We start from the raw sequence: 22,758 nt of genomic DNA on the forward strand, positions 1-22,758 counted from the left end.
TACGGATAGGATTGATACCTATAGAATAATTTGTCTTTTTATTTTTTAGGGGGGGAGTGTCATATTTTGTCATTGAACTTCGCATCGTTTGTTTGTTTGCGCATCATACTCTGTCTGTCTGTCTGGCTACGTCGTTTGTTTGGTTGCGCGTCTTACTCAGTAAACTGTAGACGAAGCTGTCTGGGTACGTCATCACATTCTGTCTGGGAGCGGTTAGAGAAACAGTCGTGGCTCTCCTCGACTCTTATCGAACTAACATATGAGCAAAGACTGTCCAAATTGAATCTACCAACTCTGGAACAAAGAAGAGAAAGAGAAGATCTGCTGACTATCTACAGAATAATGAAAGGAATAGAAGTTTTAGACAGGAACGACTTGTTAATGTGGGACAACGGTAAAACGAGAGGACACAGAAAAAAACTGAAAAAGGATAGTTATAGAAAAAACTTGAAAAGGAACAGTTTCCCACACAAGAGTGATAAATACATGGAACAAAATAGACAACAAAACAGTATGTGCAAACACTATACAAGATTTTAAGATAAAGCTTGATGCGGAGAGATACAAAGACGGGTCACCATGAGCATAGCTCCCATCCCGTATATTACAACTAGGTAAATAGGTAAATGCGTAAGTTGCTTCCTTCCCTTTACTTGTTCAATTATGTGGTCCACTCATATGATGAGTCCTATATGTTCATTATAAATATAATATTGTGTAAACAATATTTTGTAATTATTTCCAGGTGTTCTAGTTGATCAAAGCTTGGGAGTAGCTACCAAGTCTTATTATTTTGACAACAGGTTTTGAAAATGGGCAGTCAAGTTGCTTACATTGAGGCTACATGCCAGGAAGTAGTTTGTTATGTTGTTTAGTGCGTACAGGGATTTCTCAATTTATGCAAGAGATACATTCCTGAAGGGATCGCATTATGTAAAAATCGTATAAAGTGAACAGTTAAGTTTTATTATTGCTTACTTGATTTTTTACATTGTGTTATTCTAAATAATTCGTGTAATGTGAAAAAATGACTAGGTTTTTTACCTCGTCTTATTCCAAAATTGCATATTCTAAACACGCATAGATCGAGAAATCCCTGTACAGTGAGACCTCTCATTAACGGATGTTAATTAGCTGTGTTTGTGGTGTTTTCGCTGTGTTTTCGGTGTTTTTGGTGCTGTTATTTAGTGCGTGCAATCACTATGCCACCCAAAAACCACTCCAAATCAACAGATTATTCACATCAACGGACACCGTTACCCCCCTTTCAGTCCGTTAATGAGAGGTAGTATTGTATTTACATATGCACCAAAATCCTCAAACCCCATATAAGGGAGGTAGCCAGCCAGGGTATGCACCCACCCTTCACCCACCCCACTCCTGTTTGTTTTTACTTTTATTTTAGCTCCTTGTGGATGAGGGGCCATCCTTGCCATATGCCCTCTGCTTGAGCCAGAAGTAATGCGGCCATTAAAAGTGTATTTTCTTTTACTACTTTTTTACATACATATACCAAAGGCTTTTCCCCCCTTACATGGGGGGTAGCCAAAAAGAAAAAGGCATAGAAACCACTCCCACCCATTCCATTTCCTATATATTCCACTTCCCTCCACCCTCCTCCCTCACTCTTATCTTGGCACCTCCTGGATGATGGGTCATCCCTGCATCCTGTCCAGTGCCCTGGGTCAGAAGCATTGTTGTAAGACACAGCACATCCACAGCAAGGCCACTTCATAAATTCGACAACCCCCCCTCTCCGTCCCCTCATGCAGAAAAAGAGAAGACGGGGAGAAATCCCTTTGGGCTGCATCAAATTTTTTCTCATACATACTTCCTCACCCCCCCATCCCCCACCCACTCCCCCTCATGCATCACAGCATCATCCATACCCATTCCCTCTCCATTCACCACTATCTTCTGTCCTCTCCCGTCCTTCCTCCACAGACATTCCTCTCTCTTGTAATGCCCCTTTCACCCCATCCATCCATCTCATCCTAGGACACCCCCTCATATTCACTCCTTCCACCTCTGCCTTCCACACTTCTTTTACTAATCTTTCTTCACTCATTCTTTCCATGTGTCCAAACCATCCCAATACTCCTTCATCAACCGTATCTCCCAGCTCCCTTTCCAGCCCTGTTCTCCTCCTCATCTCCTCATTTCTCACTCTATCTAGCCTAGTAACCCCTATCATACTTCTCAGACATTTAATCTCAAACACATTCAAACTCCTCTCTTCCTCTCTTATGTTCCATGTTTCTGCCCCATACAGTGCTGTTGGCACAATCACTCCTTCATATAACCTCCTCTTAGCATCCATTCCCAGATGTCTATTTCTCATTACTCTTTAATCCACTAAGGCATTTACTTGCTTCTCTCAATCTACATTCTACCTCCACCCCCACTCCTCCCTTTCCTGCCACATTCGCACCCAAGTATCTAAAACCATCCACTTCCTCCAGTCTTTCACCCTTAATGCTCACTTCCAGCCTGCTATCACTCTCTCCCCATGTACATCTCATCGCCTTACTTTTGCCTACATTTATATATACCAACATTTTTTTTTTTTTTTTCCTTACAAGGGAGGTAGCCAAAGTCAAATGCATAAACCCACTCCCACCCATTTCATCCCCACATACTTCACTCCCACTCCCATTCACCACTCCTCCCTCCCTCATTTCTTGGCTCCTCCTGGATGACTGATCATCTCTGTATCTCACCCACTGCATTCACGTGATAATAATTTACTAGCTTTTTGTTTTTATTCTTTTTATTAACTTTTTATTACTTTATTTAGACTTTTTTTTAACTTGCCTTTGAATTTTAAAACTAGCATACACATACATATGCTTTTTCTCCCTGTCAAGGGAGGTAGCCAAAAAACATACATACATACATATACCAAGGCTTTTTCCCCCTTCCAAGGGAGGTAGCCACAAAAAAAAAGGCATAAAAACACTCCCACCCACCCCGTCTGGGGTATTGGCTGCTTGTTATTGTGGCAAAGTAGCATGCAGTCGATACTTTAGGGTCTATATGGGGCGCCCCTACGGACCAGAGCCACACATCATTTTGTCTATGATAGAAGAAATTCTGTTCATAGAGAAATGATGACACTTTTATACTACGACTGTCCCTCCGTTATGCTGTCCCCCAACCCCTTGTTGCTGTCCTGTACCATTTCTCTGAGTATTCTCTTTCTGATTGGGGGAATTCCCTGTGGTGGGGGAAAAGAATACTGCCACCAAGTTTCCCACTTGGATCGTAAGAGGCGAGAAGAAAGGGACGGGGAGAGGGACTAGGCATCCTTCTCCCTGTAGCCCCACGGGGCACACATCCTAAAGACAAAAAGCCAAAAAACAAAGGGATAAAATCTACTCCCACCCATTCCATCCCCAGATACTCCACTCCCATCCACCCCTTGCCCTCCCTCTTACCTTAGCTCCTCCTGGATGATGGGTCATCCCTGCATCTTGCCCACTACCCTGGGTCAGAAGCAGTGTCGCAAGACACAGCACATCCACAGCAAGGCCACTTCATTAAATTGGTGACCCACCTGCTCTGTCCCCTCATGCAAAAATGGAGACGATGGGGAGAAATTCTTTAGGTCTGCATCAATTTATTTTTCACACATATTCCCTCACCCCCTCATCCCCCACCCTAACAAAACCATTATTTAGATTCTTGTAAAATCTGGACATTCAAAGTATGGAAGTTATACTGTAAGTATAGATTTCATTGTGATGTATGTGTTTGAAAGTTATATTGCTGTGTTTATTTACAGAAATGGTTGTATTTTCTCTCTATTACCTTCATACTACTGGGTGTCTGGACATTTTATCTCTTTATTATGGATATCCAAAGAGAGCTACGGTGGGGGCGAGTGATATGGATGATGGTTATTCTGGTCTTCGTAATATGCTGCCTTTGGGAATGGAATCACATGCACAAGGTGAGTATGATGTGTCTGGTAAATGATATTGTTGATTTTATGTCTGCACTTTTATTTAAATTTTATTTCAGTTAATACAATTGCCAACAGTATATGAGAGGTACACGCACTTTGGAATTATTTTTTAATTGGTAATAGTGCATTTTCTTGTAAGCGCTGTTGATTTGGTCTAATAGAATATATAATAACTATTTGTTATATGCCTAAATACCTTAAAGTATTACATTCAGACTGTATATTAAAGACTCTTTTTCCTTTGTAAGAGAGTGTGTGGCCAAGTGAATAGCACATACTGTACCCATGCCAAAAGCAGATGAAACCCATTCATCCATCCTTCTTATTTTAGCATCTTAGGGATGAAGGGTCGCCCTCTCCGCTGCCATGCTCTTCCACAAGAATATCCAGTAGTCAGATCATGGTTACTCACTCTGTCTCATCATATGATATATACATCTTTACTTTTAATCAGGGAAGCTCTCTGGCTAAGTGGGTTAGGGTGTCATTACCTGTGGCAAAGGTTGAGGAGATGGCTGTTCTAACCTTGCCATCAGCAGAGTTGTTGTTGTTGTTGTCGTTCCCTAGACTGTCTGTCCGAGCAGTCCCGTCTCCCCAAGGAATGCCACAGCCGAAACTGGGTTTTCCCACAAATCCTTTATAGAGTGTATGTTGTGTTGTTTGTGTGCATGATTGTGTATAATGCAGTCTTCCATTATGTGTTGTATGGTATGGGGTGAAGTGTTACATCCTGGGCAGCTGTTCACAATGTGGTCATCCAGCCTCCTCTGGTAGCTTAGAAGTGCTGGGTGGTTGTATGAAGAGCATGGTTCAATAAATTCCACACTGACTAGATAAACACCATATGAGGACGGAGCCTTTATTTGTACGACGTTTCGCTTATTACAGCTTTTTCAAGTACAAGTTGAGATACAAATGCTTGAGATTAAATAAGGGGAAAGGAGGGAAGGAACGGGGAGAGAAAAAAGGGGGGGGTAAGGAAGAGGAGGAGGAGGAGGAGGGTGGGGGGATTGGACACTGGGAAAGGATGAGAATGCTGGCCCAAACGTCCGTGAGCGAAATGTCCACAAAGGGTGGTTTAAATACTTAATATTTTGCTGGCCATGGGTATTAGGGGAATAATGTGAGGAGATATGTTAAACATGCCCCTGTTTTGTTCAATAGTGTTCGTTCCTTGAATGATTGCTGCTTCTAAACACTTCCTGCGGATTTTGTCTGGTTCCCGCATCAGCAGCTCTGGAAGAATGCAGAGCTGCTGATGCGGGAACCAGACAAAATCCGCAGGAAGTGTTTAGAAGCAGCAATTATTCAAGGAACAAACACTATTGAACAAAACAGGGGCATGTTTAACATATCTCCTCACATTATTCCCCTAATACCCATGGCCAGCAAAATATTAAGTATTTAAACCACCCTTTGTGGACATTTGCGGACGTTTGGGCCAGCATTCTCATCCTTTCCCAGTGTCCAATCCCCCCACCCTCCTCCTCCTCCTCCTCCTCCTCTTCCTTACCCCCCCTTTTTCTCTCCCCGTTCGTTCCCTCCTTTCCCCTTATTTAATCTCAAGCATTTGTATCTCAACTTGTACTTGAAAAAGCTGTAATAAGCGAAACGTCATACAAATAAAGGCTCCGTCCTCATATGGTGTTTATCTAGTCAATCTTGTCGGCAGACTGCCACTTTTAAGCAAATTCCACACTACAATGTCCTCTGTAAGGGACACCATCCTAATCTCCCAATAATGGGGAGTTTGTGATGTTACACCATATCATCGTCATCATAATCTTTAATCAGGTTGCAGAGGTGCGTTACCGTGCCAGGATCGCTCAGCGAGGATTCAGAGACATGCCATCAGAGTGCAAGCCTGATCACAACCCTGGATGGTTGGTGTGGGCTCGCGTGCGGGTCTTTGGTGGCCCAGATCCTTGTGAAGAGTGAGTACACATTCTTTGGACTAGATTTCTATGATATATTAGGTTAAACAAAAAGGAGAGCATTTTGTGTTGCCCCTCTCTCATTCTCTCTCTCTCTCTCTCTCTCTCTCTCTCTCTCTCTCTCCATCGTATCCCTCATTTTATGTGTCGTTACCATCAGTCACATTAAAACCCTTCCATACGGTGCCGCACACGTAGGCGTCATGGGGAGCGAGTGTATTCGCAAGGCTGCCATATCGGCTTCTTTATTATATTTATTGTAGTCGCCCTCCATAATGACAGTCTTTCTAATTCTTTTGTAATCGCATTTTCTATGGTTATCAAAATTCACGGGTGAAGAGAGAACGATCGATATAAGCGGTGACTATATTTTATGATGCGAGTATTATTACGACACGTCGTACGGCTGGCATTGGTTGCTGCCACCGAGATCTAAGTCCATGACGCCTACGTGTGCGGCACCGTATGGAAGGGGTTAACTTATTTATTTAATTTAGGAATATATTGGGGCTGTATTGATTTATCATCCATTCACAACCTATCACTAGCCTTCATCCACAAGGAACCGAGATAAAAGGGAAACAAATGGGTGAGGGATAGGAGTTGGATGGGTGGAGGGTGGGTGCTTGCCTTGGTTGGATGCCTCCATTATAAGGAAGAAGCCTTTGGTATGTGGATAGGAAGAAAGTGAAACAAGGGGAAGTGAATTAGAATAGGGTAAAAGTAAAGGGTGCAGGTGGACAGATATTAATGGAAGTGAAGGCAGTAAGTGAAAGTTAGAGTACTTCAGGTTGTTGAATGTAGAGAATGTCTACATCAGGCAAGGAAGGGAGGGGCAGAGGATGGGGATAGGGGAGTAGGGAAGGGCTGTGTGTGGATATTTGGACGCAGCCTAAAGTGATTTCTCCCCATCTCATTGATTAAATGAAGTGCCCTTGCTGTGGATGTACTGTGTCTTGCTGCATTGCCTCTGACCCAGGGAGTGGGCAGGAGACAGGGATGACCCTTCATCCATGAGGAGCTAAGATGAGAGAGGGTGGTGGATGGGAGTGGGTGCATGCCTTTGACTTGGCTACCCCCCTTATCAGGGGGAAGTAGCCCTTGGTATAGGGATACATAGATTGCAGAGTAGTATAGGGAGGTTTTGATTGTGGCAGTGGGAGATGCAAGGAGAATCAGTGTTGGAAAAGGGGAATGATAAAGTTAACCCCTTTCATACAATGACGCCTATCTAGGCGTCATGAGGAGCAAGTGGGTACGCAAGGATGCCGATGTCGGCGTCTTGATTATGTATATTGTAGCTGTACCTGCATGACCCCCATACTCTATAAACTGGCTTCATCATATTTTCTATGGTTATCAAAATTCACGGGTGAAAGAGAACAAGCAATACAGCAGTAACTTTATTTTCTATAATGCGAGTATTATGACGCATCATCGCACATCTGGCAGCTAATGCTGCCCGCAAGATTTTGGCCCGGAGTGAAGGGGTTAAAGGAAAAGAGGAGGTACAAAAATATGCAGTAAAAGTTGGAAATCACTAGTGTTAGGTTATTGTCACAAGGAGTTTCTGATGAATGGAGTATTAGTTATAGTGGAATGACTATTGAGGTTCTTTAATGTGTGCTTAAGGGAGGGAAGTGTTCCACTAGACTTTTGACTATGGCTACCTCCCTTATAAGGGGGAAAATGCCTTTGGTATATGTATGTATGTATGATTTATTTATTTCATTTTATATATTTATTTTTATTTTTTGTTTTTTATATTTTTTATTGTATTTATTTATTTTTTGTTTTTGTTTTTTGTCACAGATATTATGAAGACCTGATGATGGATCCAAAAGACGAGATCACCCCAAACAAGGTCATTTCGCAGACCATTGCCATCTTCTTGGTGCAGCCTTTCGAATCCATTGGCACCCATAGTGCCCGATTTCTGACAAGTTTTTACAGTGAGTCAAGTTTTGTCACAGTGAGCCTTCTCCTCTAGTAAGGTATTGACAGCATTGCTCATATATTCATATCTTTTCACACCAGTGATAAAGCCACATAAGGGTTAGTTATATGCAATCACCACTTCAGTCAAATTAGAGGGGATTTGCTTTACCTTCTTTTCAACAAAAGTGCCGCCCCGGGGCATTGCCCCCCAATCCCCCTTGCCCCTTCCCTTGTCGGGGCCTGCTCCTGCCCATCCCTCCAGAGCCACGACCCCACGAAATAAACATCCCTAATTGCCTGAAGGTAATAGCCCTTTTTTATACACGACCATCTTTTCATTTTCATGCAGACATCTCATCCCCTTCTATAACTACCGATCTCGCGCGAGCGGATGGTCTGTCCTAGGTGCAATGTAGTTCAGTTCGAAGCTTTAAGAATCATTTAGATAAACACCTAAGCAAGATGCTGTAATGATTGTGATTAATTCTTTATTATTTGTTATTGTTTTGTTATCATTTGTCTGTCTGATTCTCATTTATTATTAGTTATATGTCAATTTATCATTATTTACTATTTTACTGTTTGTTCATTATTTAACTATACCTATGCATTTATTTATGTATCTTATTTGTTATTTACATTATTATAGTTTTTATTTATTAATTTATTATTATTATGACTTTTTTTGCATCCGACCTAGATATGGACCAAAAGGTCTCCTGTCGGCATGCTCCGCCTTTGTATTCCTTTGTAATCTCATTCAGCATAAGAATGCTGAGGCACATTTTATCTGTCACTATGCCTTGTTTCTGTTATCTCTGTTTCGATGGTACATACATATACCAAAGGCTTTTTCCCCCTTACAAGGGAGGTAGCCAAAAAACAAAGGCATAAAAACCATTCCCACCCATTCCACCCCTAATACACTCCACTCCTCTCCACCCTCTACATATACTATAATTGGAATGATACAGAGAAGATCAGCATGACTCTGGTGCAAAGATGATATGCAAAATCATGAAGCGTTCCACATTTTTTTGGGTGCTTGCTGGCTGAGAAAGTTAGACCGTTGCTACTTGTGATGGAGGTCGAGGTGACAGGAGTTCGAATCCTGTTGCTAGCGAGTTGGACCAAGGTTATGGTTAATTAAATTCTACCCTACAAAATCCTTAGTAAGGGGTACTGTCCTAGCCTTCTGATAAGGGGAGTTTGTTACGGCAAACTTAATTGAATCTTCTGTCTCTTGTAACCCATACATTACAGAGTCTTTTGCTTATATCATACACTCCCCATGATAACATATTCATTGAAAGAGGGGCAGGTGTTCATTGGACCGGAAATTTGCAAATATGGTACAGTACTACCTCTCAATAACAGACGTTAATTTGCTGTGTTTTCGGTGTTTTGGAGTGGTTTTTGAGTGGCATAGTGATTGCACGCACTAAACAACAGCACCAAGAACACCGAAAACACAGCAAAAACACCGAAAACACAGCAAAAACACCACAAACACAGCTAATTAACATTTGTTAATGAGAGGTCTCACTGTACTATTTTCTGCACGAGGGGAGGTCACCAATTTAATGAAATGGCCTTGCTGTAGATGTGCTGTGTCTTGCTGTATTGCCTCTGACCCAGGGCAGTGGGCAGGAGACAGGGATGACCCATCATCCATGAGGGGCTAAGATGAGAGGGAGGTGAGGGTGGTGGATGGGAGAGGAATGGGTGGGAGTGGGTACATGCCTTTTGACTAGACTACCTCCCCTATAAAGGGAAAAAAGCCCTAGTTATTGATAGATAGGTGACATTATATGGTTTAACGTCACACACTCCCCCCCCTATCGGGAGGCTAGGACGATGCACCTCACAGAGGGCTTTGTAGTGTGGAATTTAATGAACCATCCCCTTGGGTCAACTTCGCCGGTGGCAGGATTTGAACTGCCCTCACCTCGACCTTCGCCGCAAGTAACAACGCCCTAGCCTGCTCAGCCAGCAAGATAGGTACCAATATTTGAAGGAGGTAATAGGAGGGTACCGCTAAATGATAGACCAGGGTCCTTGACCAGTACAGTAGCCAAAATGTGTGAAAAAATTGTAAAAGATGGATGAAACATTTAAAGGAAAAAGGAATATTTGCTGACAACCTGTTTGTATTTAGAGAAGAAAGGTCTTGTGGAACCAGCCTGATAAGTTTATACTCAAGGTTGGTCAATGTGCCTCACGAGAAGGATTGGTGGACTGTGTATACCTAGATTTGGAAAAGGTTCTGGATAAGGTGCCACACAAAATATGGATATGGAAACTACACACAAATACCAAAGGCTTTTTCCCCCCTTACACTGGAGGTAGCCGAAAAACAAAGGCATAGAAACCACTCCCACCCATTCCATCCCCTACATTCTCCACTCCCCTCTACCCTCTTCCCTCCCCCTTATCTTGGTACCTCCTGGATGACAGGTCATCCTTGTATCTCGCCCACTGCCCTGGGAAACTGAAAAATGTAAAAAAAGCCTTAGAAGTTGTGATTTTGAGCAAGCAAAATTATGTGGGGAATAATGTGCCATTTTGGATTTCATACCCAGTTTCTAACTTAATCTATCTGTATACCAAAGGGCTTCTTCCTCTTATAAGGGAGGTTGATAGCCAAGGGATAACCCTGTCCCACACCCACACAACATCCACTTGTTCCCCTTTCATCTTGGCTCATTGTGGATGAAAGGACATCATTGTCTGGGTCAAAAGCAACACAGTCATGATGATATGGTTTAACGTCACAAACTCCCCCCTACCGGAAGGCTAGGACGGTGCCCCTCACAGAGGGCTTTGTAGTGTGGAATATAGTGAACCATGCCCTTGGTTCAACAACGCCAGTAGCAGGATTCAAACCACCATCCCCTCGACCTTCGGCGCAAGTAATGACGCCCTAACCTGCTCAGCCAGCAAGCTTCCTCTACAATAGATTAATAACTCAATTCACTCAGGATGGCACCTGGTCTCTGGGTTTGACCCAAAATTTCTTTCTGTCAGCTGCTTCATCTGTATTTCCACCAGCTGTTCATAGAAGGAGAGCTGACAACTCCCCATCCTTTCTGTTGATTGATTGATTCAGTTAAGTGTTGTGAACCTGTTCAATCAAGGGGCTAGGACAGTGCCCCTTACAAAGGACTTTGTAGCGTGGAATTTAATGAACCATGCCCTTGGTCTAATTCTCTGGCAACAGAGTTCATTCTGCCATCACCTCTGCCATGAGTAGTGATGCTCTAGCCTGCTCAACCAGTAAGTGCATCTGCTACTTTCCCCAAATCTTGTCTTTATCACCTCTGACTACAATTTTGCATAAAGCTGCATCTAAGAACAGAAGTGTGCATTGATGGCAACAAAATTCAGTACTATTTTTCCTGAGGAAAATGCAATATGAAAGAATATCTTCACATGGGCAGAGTATTTTAGGGAGTTGCTAAATGTGGAGGAGAATAGGGAGGGAGTGGTGGTAGAAGTGGGAGGTGCTAAGAAAATGACAGTGATGGGTAAGGAAAATGGAGGAGAAATAAGAAAAGATGAGGTGCAAATAGTTATTAAAATGATGAGAGCAAGTAAGGCACCTGTGTTGGATGGGCATCATGTGGAGTGTCTGAAGGAGGGAGATACAATAATAGTGGACTGGCTAGTGAGGTTGTTTAATGTGTCTCTAAGAGAGGGTAGAATGCTAGAAGACTGGAGGAGTGCCTGTATATCTCTGCTTTACTAAGGAAAAGAGGACAAATGTAGTAGTTTCAGAGGGATCAGTTGAGTGTAGTTAGGAAAGCTTATGGGAGGGTTTTGATTGAGAGGATTAGGAGAGGAACAGAAGGAGTAATTGGTGAAGAACAATGTGGGTTTAGGAAAGGTGTGGTTGTGTGGATCAGATTTTTGTGGTAAGAGATATGTGAGAAAGATTTAGGAAAAGATATGGATATTTTTTAGGCCTTTATGGATTTGGAATAGGTTTATGACAGGGTAGACAGGAATGTGCTGTGGAAGGTTTTGTAGATATATGGGATTGGGGGAAAGCTGTCAAGGGCAGTCAATAGTTTTTATGAGAGTAGTAGAGCCTGTGTTAGAATTAGAAATGGAGTGAGTGAGTGGTTTGAGGTAAAGGTGGGACTGCATTGGGGATCTTTCATGTCGTTGTGGCTGTTCAGTGTGTATATGAGGGAGGTAAAGGTGAAAGTATTGGGCAGGGGACTGGAGATGATTAAAGAAAATGGAGAAAAGTGGGAGGTGAGCCAGTTGTTGTTTGCTGACAACACTATGTTTGTGGCATGGTCAGAGGGGGGATTAAAGGAGTTTGTGACAGAGTTTGCAGAGATATGTGATGGGAGAAAGTTGAAGATGAATATGGATCAAAGCAAGGTGATGAGATGTACAAGGAGAGGCTGGAGGAAGTGGATAGCTTTAGGTATTTGTGGTCGCATGTGGCAGGAAAGGGAGGAGTGGAGGAAGAGGTAAATTGTAGATTGAAAGAAGCAAGTAAATGCCTTGGGGTATCAGAAAGTGTCATGAGAAATAGGCATCTGGTAATGGATGCTAAGAGGAGATTGTATGGAGGTGTGATTGTGTTGATGGCATTGTATGGGGCAGAGACTTGGAATATAAAAGAGGCAGAGAGGAAAAGTTTGAAAGTGTTTGAGATGAAATGTCTGAGAAGTATGGTAGGAGTTATTAGGTTGAATAGAGTGAGAAACGTGGAGGTGAGGAGGAGAGTGGGAAAAAAGATGACAGATAGGGCTGATGAAAGAGTATTATGATGGTTTTGACACATGGAAAGAATGAGTGAAGAAATATTAGTAAAAGAGGTGTGGAATGCAAAGGTAGAGGGAGTGAATTTGAAGGGATGACATAGGATGAGATGGATGGATGGGGTGAAAGGGGCATTGAGCAAGAGAGGGAATGTCTGTTGGGCAAGGAAGAGAGAAGGCAGGAGATAGGGATGAGTGGAAAATGACTGTGTATAGATGATACTGTTATGGAAGGAAGGGAGGGGCAGGGGATGGGGGTAGAGTATACTTATGTGTGAATGATATTTTGATGCAGTGTGAAGGGATTTCTCCCCATCTTATCTTTTTCTGTGAGGCAGGTTTGCTGTGGATGTACTGTGTCTTGCTGCATTGCTTTTGCCCCAGGGCAGTGGACAAGATGCAGGGATGACCCATCATCCATGAGGAGCTAAAATGAGAGGGAGGAAAGGGTGGTGAATAGGAGTGGAATGGGTGGGTGTAGGTACATGCCTTTGACTTGGCTACCTCCTGTATAAAAGGGAAAAAAATCTTGGTATATAGATAAATAGATCTCCGCATCAAACAAGAATCCATTATGAAGGGGTAGTTCTTGAAGATTTCATGTTCATATAATTCATTCGTGGGTGATGGATGAGAGCGGAATGGGTGAGAATGAGCGGATGTTTTGGCTGGCTACCTTCCTTATATGGGAAATGAGACGTTTGGGATATAGGTAGAGAGGTAGATTGGTAGAATCTCTTTGCTTTATTTCATGTAAATGTAAACAAACTAATGTATCCCAATTTCCTTTGCAGGTCAGATCCCTATAGCTTACCAGGCACCTGCTACCCTTCTGTTTCTTGTTTTGCTCATCATCATACTCTTTGCCACGTGTGGCTACGGTATTGAATTTCCCTTCTGGCTAGGGGCTGTCCGACCATTCTACTCTACGCCCACGGCATCAACTAATGACGGCAAAGAGGTGTGTGAATGCTATCAGTTACTATAATAGTTTTATTTCAGAGAAAGCGACCAATAACGGATACCTCCAGATGTCCAGGAAGATGAATGTCAGAGAAAATCATCTTCCTTTTATGTGTCTTCAAAACTTGTCAACACCCGAAACTCCGTCTGCAGGTGCAACCCCAAGGGCCTGGCCCTCCGTCTCTAGACTAGGCCCAGGATCTTTATTGACTTTGAATTTCTTCCACCTTTTCACATGAGGAGAGTTCACAACTAGTGATTGCTCCCCCTACAAGCCAGTGACATAAATGATCCCACACTAATACATCACAGATCAGTCCACCATTTCTTCCCAGAGAGTTATGCGGGAGGGCTCAAGGACTTGTTGCTAGTTACTTTGGGGCTGCTGGAAACTCAGGACTACAACTTGTTTAACTCGTCACTACAACTTTTATTATTGTTGCTGGTGAAATTTCTGAGCAGCTGTTTGATTATGAATAAAAATCATAGTATATTTGATGTCATCGACTCTTCCATATTCATTTCAAAGAGTGAAGACTTTATGGCATGGTATTCTTTGCATTCATTGTTAATGTCTCTCTGGGTTATTATAAGATCTTTTTTTACAAATATGTTTTCTAAGATATCTTTGTATGTGATGGGTGAGTTTATTTTGTTTGTATCATAAATTTCCACTAATCATTAAAATGTCTTGCATCCTTTTCAGGTGCTGATAGCAGATGCATGATTCTGTGTGTGCTTATCCGTGTTGAGAATATTGACTATTTTTTGCATAATTTTTCAACCTAACAGTCTTTTCATTGTAGATTTTCTATTAATTAAAATTTATGTTGAAAGCAGCCACAAGACATATCAGGAATAGTTCTACAGGTGTGTTACATACATGATCACTGCAGAAATTGTATGCTTGTTTTTTAGTTTAGTGTTCAAATTGCTTTGCTTTTCAAACAAACTTGCACACATTGCTCTGCTCCTGACCCAATCTTTGTATGAATGATCATAATCGTACATACCAGGCACAGTCTCCCCATGATTATCGGGAGACCTTTGTTGGATCAGCTTTCATTATTAAGAAAGTTGATTTGTCTTGCATTTGCCCCCTTTCACTGATATTTACAAATTGTCCATTTGCTGCTGCTACTGCCAAACAAGACCCAAATCTTGTTGGGTTTTGTTTGGCAGTGGAAGTGGGTACATGCTTTTTGATTTGGCTACCAACCTTACAAGGGAGGAAAGAAGCCCATGGTAAATAGATAGATAAACTGCTAAACAAATGTTATGTAGTTGAGGTAAACTTCCTGCACAATAAAAGGATTAAACATACCAGTCAATCAATCATTGTCTTGAGTTTCACTACGTGGAAAACTCGCAGCCCCGTAATGCTTGGCAATGGTCTTCAGAACCTCCCACAGATCTCTCTGGGAAGAAACTTTGAACTGTAGTCTGTGTTTTATCAGTGTGGAACTGTTTCTATATTATCAGCTCATAGCTTAGAGAGAGGAGACCAGTTGTCAGCTTTCCATGTGTGAAAAAGTATAAGAAATACAGCTGAAGTTGATTAAGAAAGATTTTGGTGAAGGTCCAGAGACTGAGTGCCAGCCTCTCGGGGCTGCATCTCCTGATGGAGGTGAGGGGGTTGATAGGCTTTTAAAATGGGCAGCTTCACTATATATTTTGCAAGACCACCACACAAGTAGGTACCCGTCATTGTTTTTGTGTCATTATGACATTTTGGAAATAAACTCTCCTACTGGGATTTGAACCCTCAATTGAGCGGCTTGCTTATTATAAGACAAAGGTCGTTACACGATGGTATGGCCTTCATCTTATAATAAGCAAGCCACCCAGGCAAGGGTTTGAATCTCGGTAGGAGAGTTTATGTACCCATCATTGTTCCTGATGAATATTGTCACTGCAATTTGTGTATGTCTGTATAAAGGTCTAAGTGGGTCCACTGAAGAAAAACTAGCAGAAAAAGTACGGAAAGCAGAAATGGAAGGAACTTCAGGAAAAGGCCAAGAATGAGATGGATGGATGGAGTGAAGGAAGCATTGGAAGCAAGAGGAATGTTTGTATGTTTCATGTAAAAATTCACATGTACTGTGCAGTAGTGTTGTTACAACCAATAACTAATTATATTTTGTTTTATCTCCAAAAGGCCCTGGATGAGCTGAGGAAAGATAGAGATGCCTTTCTCACCGAGTCTCGAGCAATGCTCACAGATATCACCAAAGCAGCAATAGCACAGTCTCAGGTATGACATACCTAGATGTTGTGATGTAGCAGAACTTCATTGGTGTGTTGTATATAAACAGCTATGTTGGGAAGTGGGTCTTGTGATGCTTATCTTTTGAATTGTTAATATAAAAAAAAAAATACTGCTCTCCAGATTTTGTGCCTGTGATATACGAGTCAAAGTGCACGCGTGCACATGGCTGCCATGTTTTCAATAAGCCATTTATTATTATTATTACACATACACACACACACACACACACACACACACACACACACACACAAAAGAAATATGATGGGAAGAAATAATGGTGAAGGGTGGAGAAGACCTCTGGGGAAACATATGACCATTGAATACACAATGACTCAGTGGGTAAAAGAAAATAGCAGATACAGAAACAATGAGGAACCATCGAGACTAGATTTGATACTTGAGTCAGAACCTGAAATTGTGGACAGAATTGATTACAAAACTTCAGTAGGGAAGAGTGACCATGTACTAATAGAATTCAAACTAAAAGAGCAAATGGATTTAAGAAAAAATGAGAAACATAGAAAAGGAAGACTAATGTACAACAAAATGAATTTTGAGAAACTCAAAAAAATTCTTTCAAAACTCAAACTGGGATAACTTCCTAAATGAAGAAACAAAGATGGAAGAGAAGTGGAATATACTAAAAGAAATTTATAATGAGGGAGTGAACAAATATGTACCACAACAAAAGCAAGAAAGCGTATACATAAAAAGCTGGTACAACAAAAAATGCAGTGAAGCTAAGGATAAAAAAAGAGACAGAGCTTGGTAAAGATGGAAAAAAGATAAAAAGAATTAGTAAATGGCAAACATCAAACCAAGAAATAATTATGTAAAATGATGCAGAGATAAAAAGGGAAACAGTGAGATATAATAGAAAAGTGCAAGGAACAACCTAAACTATTTTACAGGTATGTAAATGGTAAACTGAAAAACAAACAAGAAGTAGAAAAACTGATAAGACCAAAATTGGAATATGCTGCAACATTATCGTCACCTAGTTCCAAAAAAATATATAAAGAAACAAGAAAGAATTAAAAAAGCAATGACAAAGATGGTGCAAACACACTCCAATTTGACATACGAACAAAGATTGGATAAACTAAATCTACCAACCCAGGAACAAAGAAGAGAAAGGTGATTAGCTAACCTCTACAGAATTATGAAAGGTATGGAAATTCTTGATAGAGATGACTTACTAAAGTGAGACAGAAGAAAAACAAGAGGACATGAGAAGAAACAAAGATGGAAGAGAAATGGAACATATTAAAAGAAAAATACAAGGAGGGAACAGAGAAATATGTACCAAAGAAAAAATAAAAAGGGTTTACATAAAGTGTTGGTATAACAAAAAGTGTAGTGAGGCTAAAGATAGAAGAGACAAAGCCTGGAAAAGATGGAAAAAAGACAAAAAAATTACCAAATGGCAAACATACATCAAACTGAGAAATGAATATGTAGATATACGCAGGGAGGAAAAAAGAAACTACGAAAAAGATATAATAGATAAATGCAAAGACCAACCTAAACTATTTTACAGATATGTAAATGATAAACTAAAAGACAAACATGAAATAGTGAAACTGCATGAAGGAAATAAAGAATATATAGATGATGTAGAAATGGCTGAAGTTATGATCAGGCATTTTAGGTCTGTATTTACAATTGAAAGCTCACAAATTTGGGAGGAAGGACAGCGAGGAAGATCCCCCGAAATGAAAGAAATAACGGTGACACAGAAAGAAATAAGGGACCAAATAAAAAACCTTGATGTCAGAAAGTCACATGGGCCAGATGAAATTACAAATTGGATATTGAAAGAGTGTATAGATGAACTAACGGACAAAATACACAAGATGACGCAAAACTGTTAAAGAAACTGAGCACTGAAATGGACTGTGATTCACTGCAAAGAGTTCTGAACAGGGTTTGGGAATGGAGTGGGAGGTGGGAAGTGGACTTCAACATTAAGAAATGTAGCATAATGGAATTTGGAAAAATTAAAAAAGGATATCAGGATAATATAAAATGGGTGAAAAGTGTATAAAAAAAAGGGGGAGATCTGAAAAAGATCTGAGAGTAATCATCACAAAGGATGTGTCCCCTGACAAACAGATAAACAAAATTTTATCAGCGAAACCTATAACTTGCTAAGATCAATAAAAGTGGCTTTTACTTACTTGGATGAAGAAATGGTAAAGAAAACACTAGTGACAATAAGGTCAAAATTAGATATATGCAGTAACACTATGGTCACCCAGTACTAAAAAGAATATAAGGAAAATCAAAAGAATCCAGAGAGCAACTATGAAGATGGCCCCAACACTATCAAAACTGTCAAATGAAGAGAGATTGTCAAAACTAGAATTACCAACTCTGGAACAAAATAGAGAAAGAGGTGACATGTTGACCATCTACAGAATTATGAGAGGTATAGAAGTCCTTGATAGAGACGACTTACTAAAATGGGATAAGAGAAACACAAGAGGACATGGAAGGAAGCTGAAAAAGGACAGTTATAGAAGAGACCTGAAAAAGAACAGCTTTCCTCACAGAGTGGTGGATATATGGAACATACCAGAGGAAACAATAGTGTATGCAAAAACAATACATGAATTTAAGAGCAAATTAGACATGAAGAGATACAGAGACAGGACACCATGAGTGTAGCTCCCCTTCCCATAAGATACAACTAGGTAAATACACACACATAAACACACGCATCTACACATTGTGGATGAAAAGTATCAAATGTAAGGATTTCTGGCCAGTGGAAAGGTAGCTCATCTTCAGTGTATTACAGTTAGCTAAGATTAAAGGGAAACAAATAAGTGATGAATAGATGGAGGGTGGGTGATTACCTGCCTAGGCTGGCTATCTCTTTTACAAGGAGGAAAAAGCCTTTTGGTACATAGATATATAGATAAGTAATATATAAATTCAGGTATATTTACAAAAGGGTGAAATATAATTTGTAAATTTGTTTTTTCCAGAATAACAGCCAGCCAGTTCTGATCACTTCCCAATTCTTGGAAGAGAGGCTAGAGACGCTGGTAGTAAACCATTTGGTTCATGCTATGCCCAACACAACAGGTAGAGATTTTATAGGTAGAGCTCAAGAAAGGAGCTTGGTACCACTACGTCATGATACAGCAGCATCCACATCCATGCATGCTCCAAGACAGATGGAAAAACATATAAAAGATAAAGTAGATGGGGACAGAGCAGATGTTTCTATTTGTACAAAAGTTGAACAATCTGGACAAATAACAGATACAGATGGCTGTCTTCCATCGGGTTCTGGTGAGAGTGGAAACGTTCTTAGAAAGCGGATTGTAAGTACACCAAAGCACAGTTTGTCTTTCAGTGGCATCCCTCAGGACACCATGAGTAGTGCCAACAAAAAGGGTGTTAGGAGAAGTATCAGCATGAGGGAAGACAAATGTGGACAAGACATTTCAGAAAATCGAAATGTGCAGGATGGGGGTAGTTCCTTTGACGAGGTTGGATTAGATGCCACACCAGGAAGTAATGATTTTTTTGAGCAAGTGAGCGAAATTTTTGACCATTGTCAGAGGAGCACTGGTGTTAGCGATATTTCACAAAGTGAAGATTTGCTTGTTTTAAGTACAGAAGAAAGCTTTGTGAATTTTTGTAAACAAGTTAAAGCACCCAGATCTTTAGAAGATATAAGTAGTGATGATTCATCTAATGACAGTTTTATGGCTCAAATGAAAGCAACTTTGGAAGAGTAAAGAAGATATTTTATTTTTCCCTTTGTCATTGGCCTTTATCCAGATCAGATACATTGAAGTAGTTTTAAATTCTTGACCTTGAGATAAATATTCTCAACATAAAGATAAGTGATATTTTTATATCATTTTTGTGGCTGCCACCAAGGAATTAAGTGAGTTCATTAATTGTAAGATGACGGTAACCACTCTCTGTGTTATGTGATTATCCCTCGATTGTTTTATTCAGGGTCATTATTATCATCTTTGGTGCTGGTCTTGCATTCATTTTAGTTGTGGGTTCAAATCCTGCACTCCTCTACAATCAACAGCAGTGACTATTAGCTGCCTCAACAGTCCTAGTGCAGAGGGCAAAGGTGAAGGCTTTGGCCACAGCAATATGATCCTCACCACCCTCATCATCCGTGGCCCGTGGTCTCTTGTAGAAGATCCGTGGCTTTAACATAAGAATGAATGAGACTGCAAGAGACCATAAGGTCTACACTAGACAGCTCTGTATCCATCATCACCTGTCATCCCCATCCATAAAGTTGTCTAATCGTTTCTTAAAACAACTGATAGTTTCAGCGCTTACTACATGGTTACTAAGTCTATTCCATTTGTCGACCACCCTATTAGTAAACCAATTCTTACCCATTTCCTTCTTAAATCTAAATTTGTCCAGTTTAAATCCATTACTGCGAGTCCTGCCCTGTTGTTCTAATATGATGACCTTGTTTGCATCACCCTTGTTAAAGCCTTTGATCCACTTCAACACCTCTATAAGATCACCCTGCTCTCTGCGTCTTTCCAGACGCAGGATCATCATAATTGTGTTGTGAAATGGTGGGTAATTTATGAAATGAAATACAGGCAATACAAAATAGAAAATACAAAGAACTATGGAACAGTTTTGTATCCAAGAAAAAAAAAATGGGATCCTTAGCATAACCTGAGGAACTAGTGATACAGTAAGTGATAAGACTCCAAATTTTGTATACATAGTTCTGATAACTTCAGGAAAGTTTTCACCGGTGGTTTTGGCATTTTGTAGGAAAGTCCTATTTTTTATGTTCCACTGCTTGATATATGAATAATATATATTTTCCATTATGTTCACTATCCAACTTTTTTTTAGTAAAAGCTGTATCATCTTATCCTAATTTAACCAAGTTTGTGCCTTACGGGATCTTGAATGTAAGTTTTGGGCATTCTTTTCTAAAGGATACATGGATCATATTTTTGTAATTTACTCAAAATGTTCTTAAATACATGAAATAAGTGTATTTTTGTGAGTATCGTATTTTATGGCTGGCAAGACGCTGCATCTTGGAAGATGCACCCTAATATTTGAAAGAAATTTCTAAGAAAAAAAAGAACACATTCTCATACAAGAACACATTCACCATATACCCAACCATTGAACACAAAAACATAAGAACCAAGGACGACACGTATTGGACGTATTGTTTACATTACAAAATCACTTGTCCGATTTTGTTTGTATGGCGATGATACTGGTTGGTGATTAGTAAATATACTATACATTTTTCATTGTCCAAAGGTGGTTTTATTTTCATAAAAATAAGATAAAAATTTCAAAAATATGGATGTAGATATATAAAACTCCACTGCCGAATCATTTTTTCGGTAGGCAGTGGTCCAAAGTGTCTTTCTGCTGCTCTTTTACAGTGTTGTTTGGCATATCATACAACTTGTAGCTTGTATGCGATAGTATAACTAAACCATTTTGATGAACTAGCCATGGGTGATAATTTCCAGGACAAAATGTTATGACACGTGTGATAGCCTGGTGGTAACTGATAAAGGCACCTGGCATTTGCGTGCATTCGTGTGTATGTGTGTTGCTATGAGACGAGGGAACGGCCCGTTTTCTCCATACACCGAGTAGGCTCCAGGAAGGATTATGGTATTGGAAATACTTGTAACAGCTAAGTACTGAGTTTACTTAATATAAAAGGTTGAATTAAATAGTACTTAAGCTAACATCATAGCGTAATGACTCAACATACAAATCCAGGTCGCTATCGGTCAAGTATCCAAGCTTACATGAGCCTGGGTGTTGCCTTGCAATACAACATTCGTCTTGGAAGACGCATTAGCATTTTTCAGGGTATTTTTTAGGAAAAAAAAGTGCGTCTTGTAAGCCGTAAAATACGGTATATGCATATGTATGTATATGGTGTATGTGTACAGTAAACTTTATTCTATTAACTGTTGCTCAAGCAGGTTAGGGTGTCACTACTTGCAACGGAGGTCAAGGTGACGATGGGTTGAACCCTACCACTGGCAAGTTGGACCAAGGGTATGGTTCATTAAGATCCACACTACAAAGTCCTCTGTAAGGGGTACCATCCTAGCCTTCCTGACTGGGGGATTCATCTATATACCAAGGATTTTTCCCCCATACAAAGGAGGTAGCCAAGTCAACCATACATACCAAAAGTTGTACTAATACCTGACAATTCTAGTCTGCTGAGGGAAAAGGGGAAGGGATGAAAATGTGAATTAAGAAGTTTTCGTGGAATCGGTCTCTTGAGTGTCGTAGGTGAGGTGTGTGGGCATGTGTTGATTGAGAGGAGTAGAAGGGGAGCAGAGGGAATGACTGGTAAGGAACAGTATGAATGTGGGAGAGGAAGGTAGTGTGTAGATAGATTTTTTGTGATAAGAAAGGTATGTAAAAAGTGACACTAGTGACTCAGTTTAACATCACAAACTCCCCTCCATCAGGAGGCTAGAATGGTGCCCCTTGCAGAGGACTTTATAGCATGGAATTTAATAAACCATACCCTTGGTACAACTCGCAGGTGGCAGAGGTTGAGGTAAGGACAGTTCGAACCCTTCTGCTTGCAAGTTGGACCAAGGGCATGGTTCATTAAATTCCACACTACAAAGGCCACTTTGAGGGCCAATCATAGCCTCCTGATAGGAGGAGTTTTGTGATAATTAAACTGAATCGTCGTCATCATCATGTGAAAAGTACTTAATGAAAATAAAGGATTGTTTTCAGATTTTCATGGACTTGGAGATGGCATATAATAAGCTTGACAAAAAAGAAATATTATGAGTGTAACAAATACCTAATTGTAGTATAAAGAAAAGGACCAGTACTTGTTGGGTCCTTTCTCCTACTCTCCAGTTTAACATACCTACAGTT

At 40.5% G+C, this 22,758-nt stretch overlaps 1 protein-coding gene and 1 pseudogene across 3 annotated transcripts in view; both read left to right on the forward strand.

Moving 5' to 3' along the window:
• LOC143035771 (uncharacterized) overlaps positions 1–19,608 on the forward strand; it is a 35,925-nt gene extending 16,317 nt beyond the window's left edge. For all 3 annotated transcript variants that reach the window (XM_076202710.1, XM_076202709.1, XM_076202711.1), the window contains exons 7-12: positions 3,785–3,952; positions 5,762–5,901; positions 7,714–7,853; positions 13,412–13,578; positions 15,739–15,834; positions 18,843–19,608. In XM_076202710.1, coding sequence (XP_076058825.1) covers positions 3,785–3,952; positions 5,762–5,901; positions 7,714–7,853; positions 13,412–13,578; positions 15,739–15,834; positions 18,843–19,604 — 1,473 coding nt within the window. In that variant the 3' untranslated portion in view covers positions 19,605–19,608. The remainder of the gene's footprint in view (positions 1–3,784; positions 3,953–5,761; positions 5,902–7,713; positions 7,854–13,411; positions 13,579–15,738; positions 15,835–18,842) is intronic.
• LOC143035982 (U6 spliceosomal RNA) lies at positions 8,783–8,876 on the forward strand (annotated as a pseudogene).
• Positions 19,609–22,758: the final 3,150 nt, after the last annotated feature.

The sequence above is a fragment of the Oratosquilla oratoria genome, chromosome 19 (genome assembly GCF_046742065.1).
Source record: "Oratosquilla oratoria isolate Oo_2021 chromosome 19, ASM4674206v1, whole genome shotgun sequence".
Taxonomy (NCBI): Eukaryota; Metazoa; Arthropoda; class Malacostraca; order Stomatopoda; family Squillidae; genus Oratosquilla; species Oratosquilla oratoria.